General features: G+C 48.6%; 1 protein-coding gene across 1 annotated transcript in view; it reads left to right on the forward strand.

Moving 5' to 3' along the window:
• Positions 1-12,493, forward strand: part of LOC144603089 (zinc-binding protein A33-like) — an 83,621-nt gene extending 71,128 nt beyond the window's left edge. The window contains exon 11 of the mRNA XM_078416229.1: positions 11,958-12,493. Coding sequence (XP_078272355.1) covers positions 11,958-12,493 — 536 coding nt within the window. The remainder of the gene's footprint in view (positions 1-11,957) is intronic.
• The last annotated feature ends 1,178 nt before the right edge of the window (positions 12,494-13,671 follow it).

Consider the following 13,671-nt stretch of genomic DNA (forward strand, 5'->3'; position numbering starts at 1 on the left):
CACACCCCCTCCTACCCCCACCCTCCCCTCCACCCACTCGCCCCACCCCATTCTCACTATCCCTCTGCTCCCCACTCCCACTGCCCCTCTTCCCCACCCCACAGCACATTGAATAATGAGTTTACAAATGAGAGTTTTCAAGTTTAAAATGTCTGTAACTTAAATGATATACGACCAATTTAAGTAAAACTTGTTATAAACAGTGGCCAGGACAGTGGTGATTAAGGTGGCGCTAACATTGTGGCGCTATGGTTTACCGTTGTGGCTGCAGGTCCACATGTTATACATATATCTGCATGAGTTGTGTGTGGGGGGGGGGGGGGGGGGAGCTCATCTCACAGGCGCATTGTGACGTCACACGCTGAAGACCTTCAAGAAATCGGTTAGAAATTAAATGTTTTAACTTTAAAACCTCTCTAACTTAAAAAATTAACGACCAATTTAAATGAACCTGTTACAGGCACCGTCGGCGAGAATGGTGATTAAGGCGGTGCAAACATTGTGGCGCTACGGTTTACCGTTTGGCAAAATCACTGATAGGTACATATATATATATATATATCAGTGATTTATACATATATACACACACAAGATATGAGTTTTAGAGGGAGGTACGTAGGTAGGTGGGTAGGTGGGTGGATTGGTGGTCCCCCCCTCCCTGACATCAGTCTGAAGAAGGGTCTCGACCCGAAACGTCACCCATTCTTTCCCTCCTGAGATGCTGCCTGACCTGCTGAGTTACTCCAGGACTTTGTGAAAAAAATACCTTCCATTTGTACCAGCATTTGCAGTTATTTTCTTACGACAGACAGACGGACAACAGACAGATAAACTGCCCTGGCCTGTCTTACCAACTTGCATCACCTTTATCCGAGTCAAATAAATCAGCCGTTAATCCGCCCATTGGCCCAGTTCATGGAAATCTTGCTCCATCCCAGATGAATGGATTCACTCTCCAAAACGTCACCATAGAAACGGCGAAACGTAGAAAATAATTGCACGAGTAGGCCATTCGGCCTTTTGAAGAATCTCTGACGATGTGAAGCAGCAACTCTACCGCTACCACCCTTCAATCTTTTGAACATTGTTTTTGAGTTGTCCTTTCTACAAATTGGCGACTGCATTTCCTACACCTTCAACAGTGGCAGGTTTTCAGTGCAGGGAGGTGGTGGTTGAGAGGAACCCGTGAACCACTTGCCCTGTGGTTGACAGCGGGGGAACCCCCCACCCCACCCTTGTTGGCGCCGCAGGTGCATATGTTCAATTTCATAAAAGTGGTCGCCATGATTGTGGCCCTCGGGTCCTATGCCCGACGACCCTCTGAGACTGGGTGGAAGTCTCGTAATATCTTGATCCCGGGCTGTGAACGGAGATGCGGGCGGCGGGTTCCACTGCCCAACAGGTGCAACGCCTCCTCAGTTACACCTTAGCGCTGGTCCCTGTCCCTTTCTGTCCTGCCTTACACAATCCCAGGGAAATCTCTCCGCTTTCATCTATATTCAGGCCGGTTTAATGTCTAAGTGACCCCTCCGTCGAGTGATTAGTTGGAAGTGGCCAGGACACCTTCACACTGAACACTTGCAGCCAAATAAGGCCATTGACCGGAACGGCAGCGCGCGCAGTGGAAAACACTGAACCAGGAAGAGGCGGAGTTACAATGGCTGCGAAAGACCCGGTTGAGAGTTTAACCGAGGAGGCAGTTTGTCCCATCTGCATGGATTTCTTCACCGATCCGGTGTCACTGGAGTGTGGCCACTGTAGATCCATGTCTGGTTTTACTGTTGTGCACCCGGTCCATAATCCAGGCCGGGTTTTGTACTGGGTTACACTGGAATCAGGCGGGAGACTGGAGGTAATGGAAGCCAGCATCTGTACTGTAAGGCCCTGCTAATAAAGGACTTATATATATACCTGAGTGCCTCTCAATGAACACACTCACAAACATGGTGTCAGAGGTGGCCGTTATTTAGCTTTTGGGTCACCACAATTTGTTTCCTCAAGACTTTTGACGTCTCTAGCCATGGCTGATTCTTTTCGGAAGCCTGATCCACTTGTCTTCGACGGCAACATCGGTGAACGTTGGCGCACCTTCGAGGAAGATTACGATGTATTCATTGCTGCTGCACACCACGACAAGAATCCCCACGTACAAGCATCCATTCTCCTCAATCTTGCAGGTTTGGAAGCAATCCGTCGGGCGAAACTCTTTGTTTATGCTGAGGCTGTGCTGGATGCGGTTGATGCAGTCATCACACCTGCCGAGACGATTCACGACCCTGTGTGCCTTAAGAATAAATTTCGGCAGCTATGTGCTCCGCAGACTAACCTTATCATGGAACGGCACAAATTCTTTACATGTTCCCAGAAACCGGGTGAGCCGGTTGAAGCCTATATCAACTCTTTGAAATACGCCGCGTCAAGTTGCAGATTTGGTAACCTCTGTGATGAACTCACGAGAGACAGGCTGGTGTGTGGTATCACCAACGACAAATTGAGAAGGAGCCTTCTGCGTGATTGCGATCTTACCCTCGCTAAAGCAATTAGCACCTGTCGGATTTATGAATTGACGGATGTCGACACAAGGACTTTGAGTGCCGTGCCTCAGCCTGTTTTCCGCGTTGACTCGACGGGACCATTTATCAGAAAGGAACGTCGACCGTTCAAAGTGACACAAGCCCAACCTGGCAGGGCTGGCATCAGCCTCGTTAGTGATTGCACTAATTGTGGTTACTCTCATATAGCCAAACGGGAGAACTGCCCGGCTTTTGGACAGATTTGTCATGGCTGCAAATGGAGAAATCATTTCTTGAAGTGCTGCAGAAGTTCCAAGACGATTGGGACAACACAAGCTGTACATTTGATACACCCAGAGCCTTCACATGACTTATCAGATTGTGATACTGTAAACTTCAATACACCTTCAGTGGATGGAATTCGCCTCAATGCACACTCTGTCCGGGGCCAGTTAATTAAGCACAAAGATCCCATGGTCACATTAAAGATAAACAATGTGCCTGTTGTTGTGAAAGTAGACACAGGTGCGGCGTGCAACGTCATATCTCTTGCCGAGTTTTCAAGGCTTCGTAGAGCTGAGGAATTAAAAACATGTGACGCAACCCTCCAGGCATACGGGGGGAACGAAGTGCTTCCTCTTGGAGTGGTGGAGCTACGGTGCCACCTCGCAGCACAATCATACAATCTACAATTTTACGTTGTTGATGGCACAGTCGTGCCTCTCCTTGGCGTTGAAGCATGTATCAACGTGGGACTGATTTCATTCGGCAAGGCCGTGCATCAACTTACGCCAGTCCCAGACTCCACACAACAGATCCTCGCGAACTATAAGGATCTTTTCAGCGATGAACTGGGCAAGCTGCCTATCACTTACTCAATGACTATTGACCAGGATGTGAGACCCGTGGTCCGCCCTGCTCATCGCGTCCCAGTTGCCATGCGAGACCGGGTCAAGGCAGAGCTTGACAGGATGGAAGCTATAGGAGTTATTACTCCTGTTACGGAGCCCACTGACTGGGTGTCCTCGATGGTGGCCGCGACCAAGAAGGACAAGCGGGAGATACATATATGCATCAACCCGCAGGATTTAAACACTGCACTCAAGCGACCTCATCACCCGATGCGCACTGTGGAGGAGGTGGCCGCACACATGGGCAAGGCCACAGTGTTCTCCGTTCTCGATGCCAAGACCTCGTTCTGGCAAATTCCCCTGGACCACAAATCATCTCTGCTCACTACTTTCAGCACATCCTTCGGACGCTACAGATTCCTGCGGATGCCGTTCGGGATTAACGCGGCCAGTGAAGTGTTTCAACGCTCTATGGAGCAGCTCTTCGACAGATGCCCATGTGCGATTGTGGTCGATGACATTATCGTGGCGGGTAAGGACGTGCAGGAGCATGATGTTAACTTAACGAAGGTACTCAATCGTGCCAGGGAGATACACTTAAAACTCAACCCCAACAAGTGCAGGTTCCGTGTCAACAAGGTAAAATATGTAGGACATATGTTCACCAATGAGGGCCTCAAGGCTGATCCTGAGAAGACAGCAGCCATCAGTGAGATGGCAGTTCCGACTGACATCACCAGCCTACAGAGGTTCCTGGGCATGGTGAACTATCTTGGCAAGTTTATTCCTCACTTTAGTGAACTCTCCGCTCCACTGCGACAGCTATCTCACAAAGACATTGCATGGACGTGGGATGAGCAACAACAGCGGGCTTTTGACGCTCTCAGACACCTGATGTCGTGTCCTCCCACCCTGGCATATTTCGACGTCAATCGACCAGTTACTCTGACCTGTGACGCATCCCAGTATGGACTCGGTGCTGCGTGCCTGCAGGATGGCCAGCCCATTGCTTATGCCTCAAGGACCATGACAGACGCGGAGACACGCTACGCACAAATCGAGAAAGAACTGTTGGCGGTTGTCTTTGCATGTGAAAAGTTCAACGATTACATTTTCGGCAAGGCTGCCATTGTGGAGACCGATCACCAACCACTGATTTCCATACTGAACAAACCACTCCATGCTGCCCCGGCGAGACTGCAACGTATGCTGCTGCGTCTCCAAAAGTACGACATTACACTAACCTACAAACCCGGCAAGGACATGCACCTAGCTGACACCCTGTCCCGTGCGCCTAGGAAGACCTCTAACGAGCATACTGCCGAGAAGGATTGTTTTGATGTCATGATGGTCGATCATCTCCCCTCGTCTTGTTTGGAATTGTTGGTGGCACACACGGCAGAGGACCACACGTTGCAGTCGCTTGCGTCCATCATTCGACACGGTTGGCAGAGCAAATCGCATATGGTACCATTCTCTGTACAACCGTACTTCCCCGTTAGAGATGAGCTGGTTATCGAGAACGGGGTCATTATGAAAGGCCACAAGGCGGTGATCCCTGCCTCACTACGGCAGCAGTATTTTGACGCAATACATAGGGGCCACCCTGGCGCTGAGACAACGGTTCAGCGAGCCAAAAGTATGTTTTTCTGGCCTGCTATGTCTGACTATGTGCACCAGAGGGTGCAATCATGTGCGGTGTGTAACAGTTTGGCCCCACATCAGCAAAGGGAACCACTTTTGCTGCACCCGGTTCCTGATTTACCCTGGTCCTCTGTGGCCACTGACATTTGTGAGTGGCGTGGCAATCAATATCTGGTTCTGGTGGATTCCTATTCCGGATGGTTCGAGGTCGATTTGCTCCGCACAGTTTCCTCAGCGGCGATAATTCAAAAACTGGCGAGACATTTCTCGGTCCATGGGTCTCCTCACACCCTCATGTCGGATAATGCCGGTCAATTTACCAGTCAGTGTTTCAAGGACTTTGCCATGCGCTGGGATTTTAAACACATCACCAGCAGCCCGGAGTATCCACAGTCAAACGGGCTAGCCGAGAGGGCTGTCCGTAGTGCCAAACAGGTCATGGAGAGATCCAGAAGAGCCGGGTCTGATGTATTCCTGGATCTCCTCAATCTCCGTAACGTTTCACGTGACCCGGTATTGGGTTCGCCGGCCCAACGATTGATGTCCAGACAAACTCGTACCACCCTTCCTGTTGCAAGACACCTGCTGCAGCCCCATGTTCACGAGCCCCAAGTTGTTCAGGCTCAGCTGCAACATAAACGGCAGATCCAGAAGGCGTATTACGACAGGTCTAGCCATCCTCTCCAGCCTCTGTCGGGGGGTCAGACGGTCCGTCTGCAGACCCAGAAGGGTCATGATCGTCTGGGTGTAGTTAGTGGGACCTGCCAGGAGCCGCGGTCCTATCTTGTCCAATCGGAAGGAGGAACCTACCGGCGGAACAGAAAACACCTTCCACCAGTGAATGAGCCGTTGCCATCTCATCCGCGTTCACATGGCTACACGGAGGTCGCAGATGGCGGGTTACAGACCAATGGAGTCCAGGCGTCGGCAGACCACAAGCTGGTTTTAACACCAACAAAGGAGCCGGTGATGGAATCACCCATGACTTCACTGGTGCAGTCTCCTGTGCAGAAGGCCGTTGCGAGACCAGTGCCGTTTGAACCACCACCCATGGTGCTGACACCTACAATGGGTACGGCGGAGGGCTGGTATTGTACTCGTGCAGGACGGGTCTGTAAGCCCAATCCCAAGTACCAAGACTGTGGCAAGACACTTGCTATGGACTCTGGTTAATTACGGTCGTTACCGTTCCCCTTTTGTTTATCTTACTCGAGTTGTATCCTCCTCTGTTTAGCGTTGCCGTGGTTGTCTTTTCATCCCTTGTATTAGGATGGGGGTAAGTTGTAAGTTGTAGTTGTTTCATATTGTTATCTAGTTTGGGGGGGCTTATGCTTAAGAAGGGGGATGTAGATCCATGTCTGGTTTTACTGTTGTGCACCCGGTCCATAGTCCAGGCCGGGTTTTGTACTGGGTTACACTGGAATCAGGCGGGAGACTGGAGGTAATGGAAGCCAGCATCTGTACTGTAAGGCCCTGCTAATAAACGACTTATATATATACCTGAGTGCCTCTCAATGAACACACTCACAAACAGCCACTACTTCTGCCGCTCCTGTATCACACAGAGTTGGGACAGGGAGGAGAGAAACTCCTGCCCGGAATGTAGAGAGGTGTTTACAGACCGCACCCTCAGGGTTAGTCGGGCCTTGGCGAGACTGGCTGAGAAAGCTCGAAAACTGAGCCTGAATCGGACAAAGGGAAGTAAACTTCACTGCGAGAATCATCAGGAAGAACTGAAGCTGTTTTGTGAAACGGACAAGACACTGATCTGTGTGGTTTGTGCAGCTGCGCGGGAACACACGTCTCACAGCTTCATGCTGATAGAAGAAGCTGTTGAAATCTACAAGGTAAAAGCAAACCGATTCTGATCACATCATTGTGTCACGTCTTGTTTATTTTCTGACAATGTTATTCTCTTATTTAAAACCCTAACCCAGGCTCAGGTGAAATCTACCTTCGAATCTCTCAGAAGGAAAGAATCAGAGATCTGGCGAACGGAGGCGGAACAGAAAGAGAGCTTTTCTGAAGTTCAGGTTTGTACTGTCGATTTAATGTTCTTGTGTACATTTCATCCCTGCGATGTGTGTAATAATTTGGCTCCTCTATAGAGCTCAGTAGTCGAGGGCCAAAACTCTTGGGAGAGGTTGAGCAGCCAATGACTTTACTCCCTGGAGCGCAGTAGTCTGAAGAATGGGCTGTAGCAGGTGTATAATATCACGAAACGGAATGATACGTTGGATGGTCAGTCTGTTACCCTTAGTAGGGGGATCGGGAAAGTGAGGGTATAGGTTTTAGGTGAGAGGGAAAAGATTTCAAACGAACATGAAGGACAAATTTGGTAGTGTGTACATGGAAAGAGCTGCTTGATGAGGTCGTTGAGTCAGGTACCATAAGAACATTTAAAAGGTATTTGAACAAATTCGTGGAGAGAAAGGTTTTTGAACTATTTGGGTCAAATGCGGACAGGTGGAAATAGTGCAGATGGGGCTTCTTGGTCGGTATGACCCCTTGCTATATGACTCTGTGAAGTCTGACATTCTAAGTGGTGCTGCTGTCTGCTAGTTCTGGTGACCTGGTTCTGTCCAATGAAGGTTAATGGAGAAATTAAATGGAACAGGTTGCAGAGAAATGAATTGGGGAAATGGGAATGATGTGCTTGTACATTACTTTCACAAAATATTTCAGAATTATCATGACGAGCTCTTTAATTGTCAAGGTAATGAAAGCTATGGTTTAAATACATGTAAATGGGATTTGTGTAGATACATAAGAAGCCCAGCATGGACATGATGGACCAAATGGCATATTCTGCGCTCAGAATGATATAACATATATATTATCATCTTTCATCTGACAGGAAGAGTCACACAAACTTCAGTCGCAGATCACATCCCAGTTTGCTGAACTGCACCAGATTCTCACTGAGAAAGAGCAGTGCTTACTGGGAGAGATCCGGGAGGAAGAGAAGACGATTGTAAAAACAATGGAGAAAAATCTTCAAGAGATTCAAGAGAATTTAAAGTCCATTCAGGAGGAACTCTCAAAGTTACAGGAACAGATAGATCACAAGGACGGCGTGATATTTCTGAAGGTGAGGGGTTACACGACAGTTTGGTGAAGTGAAAGTGCACAGGCACAAAATGGTGGGTTAAATTTTCTGAAATAAATGCCGCATTTACCAGTATTCAGAACTGGGTCAATGTTCCGTCTGTTCCAACTACTCACCACATCCGACAACAATGCCCCAAATTCCAGGAATCCTCATGTATTCATCCCACTTCAACTTAAATTTATCTGCAATATTGTCTTCAGGCCGTCCTGTGAGTTCCACGTTCTCTTTACTGCATTTCTTATGGAATTTATCAAAAGGTCATCTTACATTTCAGCTTTGATTTTTGTTCCCCCCACAAGTAGTGATAATATTTCCATCCCCCACCCATTTAAATCCGACGCTGATCCTAAAATATTCCATCCCATTTTCTCTGACATCTTCTCCAGGTAAAATCCCACGACCTGCCCGGTCTGACACGTAGGTTGCATGATCGCGCCTATTTTCATCAACATTCCTGATGCTTTGCCCCGTGTTCGATGTCTCTTTCAGAATATCCACTTCCTGTCTGTGTGGCACAGGCAAAGAGTTTGGAAATGGGAATTTTCAGTGTTTTTTTTATAGCAATTTGGCGAAATACCCGCTGTCGGGATCATGACGATCCATCTCAGTCTATTGACATTTGTGTTTTATTTATTTCAGGAGGTAGCTGGTCGCAAGACGAGGTAGGACATGCTTTTGACTGAAACAATGTATGTTTTAAAAGAACAGCTCAAATGTTTTGTTTATAACCAGCTGTTAAATATTTGCAGGTTCAGTGATGAAGCCAAACCAATGTTGGTGGTCGGTGGCAAGTTGCCGAATGAAAAGTTTGATCGCACCTTTTTCTACAACATGGCATTGAGAGAAACATGTGATATCATCAAGCGAGGTAAAACTGATACCTCTTAACAACTCTTTGTGTGAAGAAAACTACTGTAAAGGGTTTCTGCGCCGAGCTTTCGCCCGACCTAAGGTCCCCGTGCCTTGCTCTGATCCCTTGACCAGGCCGCGCACACTGGTTCCCCGTGAGTGGTTCGACCCACTCACCCCCTACGGTTCTAGACACTGGACTTAGATGCAGGAGCGTTGATAGTGCAGAAAAATTCAACCAGACCAGATTTGAAGACCAGGGTTTAAATGGAAAAGGCTTTTATTGAGCACTCGGGACTATTGTACATGAATGCTCTTCACAGTTCTATAAGACATATCTATAAGACACATACCGAATGACATGAATACCTTTGACTCTGAATCATAAAACGCACAGTTCTACAAGACATATACATGAATACTTTTGACTCTGAATTATAAACGCACAGTTCTACAAGACATATACTGGATTGTAAGATGGGGAACGTACGACACATCGCAAAATTGGCCAACACATCTTTACTTATACACCCACGTTAATTAAACCACCCTCCCCTCTACACTGAAACTATGTCCAGGATGTGCAGGATCGGGGTACATGCTCACCATGGGGCTATTACTGGGGTTACTGGCTGTTCGGGCTGCTTCTCCGCTGTTTTCCGTTCTCCGTGCCGTCCGACTTGCTTGCCTTGCATCCCTCCTGACTTGCTTGACTCTTCTTCATCCTTTCTTGCGTCCGTTTTTCGTGCTTTTGACTTGCGTGTCTCTCCAACATAAAAATCGTGGCCAGTTATACTAATTCTGACCCGTCCTATCTCCCGCCAGATCTCGGGATCTCTTTGTTTCAAAGATGGGTATTTGAGTTTTCTCTCTGTTCTGCGTTATGTCCGGGGGTACCGGGTATGGCTAGACGGTCTGTTAATCTATTTTCCATTAAGAGGTGATGGGTGTAAATGGTTTCCCATCACCTGCCAGGTATGTTTCTATGGGCTATTGTGCCCCCTTAAAGGGATTAACTGTGTAGGTCGGCTTGGGGCATTGTGAATATGCTGATGTCAGCGCCCCAGTGTCTGGACTTCGACCTGGTTTCGCGGGTTTCTGCACGGCCAATATCCATCCATTGTTCTGGCCGTGGCTTTGCAGAAACCTAGAGACTGGGCTGTAAGGTTTTTGCTTTTGTGGCTGGTCACGAGGTCCCGCGGCCATCTTAGGACCCACGGATTGTGATATCCCTTGTTAACAAACTGACCGCAGCCTTTCTCTGCTATCAGCCCCAGTCCCGTATAAAATGTCCAAACTGCAGCTCTTTGGTTTGGTGTTGATTGCAGAATGAGGGAAAACTTCTCAAATCGTACACTACGTTATCCAGAATTGATATCCCCGCATGAAAATAATGTTTTGATGATCTAGCCTAGATCTTGTTGCAAACTTTGACAGACTTCCTCGCAACCCATAACATTTCTCATTCTCCACAAACGTACTATACACACCTCTTACATTCGCATCCAGATCACGAAAATATAAAATAAACAGCAAAGGTTGCAGCACCGATTTGTGATACACACCACCAGTAACAGACCTCCAGGCAGAAAAATCATCCTTCTACCGCTACCTTCTACCTCCAACCACCAAGCTAATTATGGCTCCATTTTACCAACTTGTGTTGGATCCCACCTGCCTTCGCTTTCTGGACCAGCCTTACATGCGGAACATTGTCAAGCCCCTCAGTGAAGTTCATATATTGGTTCACAATGAGATCAGAGTGTTCTTGGTTACACAGACGCATCAAATCCACCCTCCTATAAATAAAGCAAGTAACCAGTAGCAGATTGCCTCACCCACCCAGTACACTCCCATTCAATGTGATCACGGTAACTCCACCCCATATCTCTACCTCCTCTTTAACCATCTCCAATTACCCCTTACAACAGTCTCCTCATCTTCCAATCTGCCTCTCCCTCGGCATCTACCCGTAAGATAGACAATAGACAATAGGTGCAGGAATAGGTCATTCGGCCCTTCGAGCCAGCACCGCCATTCAATGTGATCATGGCTGATCATTCTCAATCAGTACCCCGTTCCTGCCTTCTCCCCTTACCCCCTGACTCCGCTATACTTAAGAGCTCTATCTAGCTCTCTCTTGAATGCATTCAGAGAATTGGCCTCCACTGCCTTCTGAGGCAGAGAATTCCACAGATTCACAACTCTCTGACTGAAAACGTTTTTCCTCATTTCCGTTCTAAATGGCCTACACCTTATTCTTAAACTGTGGCCCCTGGTTCTGGACTCCCCCTCTAACGTGTCCAACCCCTTAATAATCTTATACATTTCGATAAGATCCCCTCTCATCCTTCTAAATTCCAGTGTATACAAGCCTAGTCGCTCCAGTCTTTCAACATATGACAGTCCCGCCATTCCGGGAATTAACCTAGTAAACCTACGCTGCACGCCCTCAATAGCAAGAATATCCTTCCTCAAATTTGGAGACCAAAACTGCACACAGTACTCCAGGTTTGGTCTCACTAGGCCCCTGTACAACTGCAGAAGGACCTCTTTGCTCCTATACTCAACTGCTCTTGTTATCAAGACCAACATTCCATTGGCTTTCGTCACTGCCTGCTATACCTGCATGCTTCCTTTCAGTGACTGATGCACTAGGACACCCAGATATTTGACTACCCGCCGTATCTCCATCCGCACCCGCAATCTCTCGTTCATCCTCACTTTTCACATTCGTTCTCCCCCTCTGCATGCAAAACCCCCTCCCGTTCCCGCTAATGCGCGGATTTTCTCATCTACTGCCCGGTTAAACACGCCAGTAAAGATGTCTGCTGTCCACCCGATGTGGTTGTGGGTGAAACCCTGGGCAGGGTTTCAGTTGTCCGCCCACCTGTGCCTGAGGCCGAGCGGCCTCTCCACCAGTCCCGGGGGGCGCTGCCCGCTGCCCGAGTCTCCCCCGACTCTCTGATTCTCTGCTTCTCCCCCCAGTCTCCGTCACCCTGGATGTGGAAACAGCGCATCCGGAGCTCGAGGTGTCTGAGGATCGGAAGAGGGTGAGATGGACCGAGACCCGGAGGAGTCTCCCTGACACCGGGAAGAGGTTTACAGACAGTGTGTGTGTGCTGGGATCGGAGGGAGTCACATCGGGGAGACATTACTGGGAGGTGGAGGTGGCGGGGAGTCAGCTCTGGGGTCTGGGAGTCGCCGCAGAATCTTTGGAGAGGAAGAGAAGGGTCACACCGACCCCGGAGACTGGAGTCTGGAGCATCTGGCGGGGGTGGGGTGACGAGTTTGTTGCACTCACCTCCCCTCCATCCCGTCTCCCCGCCCGTCCCATCCCCGGGAGGGTGGGAGTTTATCTCAGTTACGAGTCCGGGACAGTTTCATTTTACGACGCGGACACCAAGTCCCATCTCCACACCTTCACTGGGAATAAATTCACGGAGAAACTTTACCCTTTCTTCGGGCCTTGGGCACCAAACCAGTGGCTGAGAATCTGCTCCAGTTCCACTACGGGTGTGTAAAAGGGTCGGGTCCCGGGACCGGCGTCAGGAGCGGGGCTCAGGGGCTGTGGGGCAGAAACCCGGTGGATAACAGGTCGGCGCTGAACGGCTCCCATTTAATCCCCAAATTCCGCGTCGTAAAAACCCCAGCGAGCGCGGAAATAAAACCAGGGGGAGGGTAAATGTGGGAAGAGAGAAATAAACAGGAAGTGGAATCAGAGCTGTCGATCTGTTCATTTTAACGCGTTAACCGCGTCGGTCAACGGAACAGAAATTACTTTTGTGAAAATATAAAGATTGAAACAACCGCCCTTCCGCGGGTTCAGCAGCGGCCGCGGGCGGCGGGTCCTGAGCTCTGGGCTCCCCCAGGTTCTAAAGATTGTAGTGCGATGTCGATACATAGATCATTCTTCATTCAGTCGCCGCCAGACCCATCCCCCACCTCTCCCTCAGTTACATCAATTCTGTTTCGCTGCTGCTTCCTGCTTTTGTTCACTGCATTAAGTTCATAAGTGATAGGAGTAGAATTAGGCCATTCGGCCCATCAAGTCTACACCGCCATTCAATCATGGCTGATCTATCTCTCCCTCCTAACCTTATTCTCCTGCCTTCTCCCTGAATTCCACCGATTCACCACCCTCTGACGAAATAAATTCCTCCTCATCTCCTTCCTTAAAGAACGTCGTTTAATTCTGAGGCTGTGACCACTTGTCTTCGACTCTCCCACTAGTGGAAACATCCTCTCCACATCTACTCTATCAAAGCCTTTCAATATTCTGTATGTTTCAATGAGGTCCCCCCTCATTCTTCTAAACTCCAGCGAGTACAGGCCCAGTGCAGTCAAATGTTCATCATATGTTAACTTTCTCATTCCTGGGATCATTCATGTAAACGTCCTCTGGACCCTCTCCAGAGCCAGCACATCCTTCCTCAGATATGGTGCCAGGAATTGCTCACGATATTTGAAATGCGGCCAGACCAGCGCCTTATAGAGCCTCAGCATTTAACGCTTCATCTCCCTCACCTCTCCCAGGCACATCATGTCTGTATCGTGCTGCTTCCTGCTCTCGTTCACCGCTTTAACGCTTCACCTTCCTCAGTGGTCAATTTAATTTTGTCACATACACATAAATGCGCAGTGAAATGAAACATTACCCACAGTCCAACAATAAGAGCAATAAAAATAAGCAATAACACAC

The sequence above is a fragment of the Rhinoraja longicauda genome, chromosome 19 (assembly GCF_053455715.1).
Source record: "Rhinoraja longicauda isolate Sanriku21f chromosome 19, sRhiLon1.1, whole genome shotgun sequence".
NCBI lineage: Eukaryota > Metazoa > Chordata > Chondrichthyes > Rajiformes > Arhynchobatidae > Rhinoraja > Rhinoraja longicauda.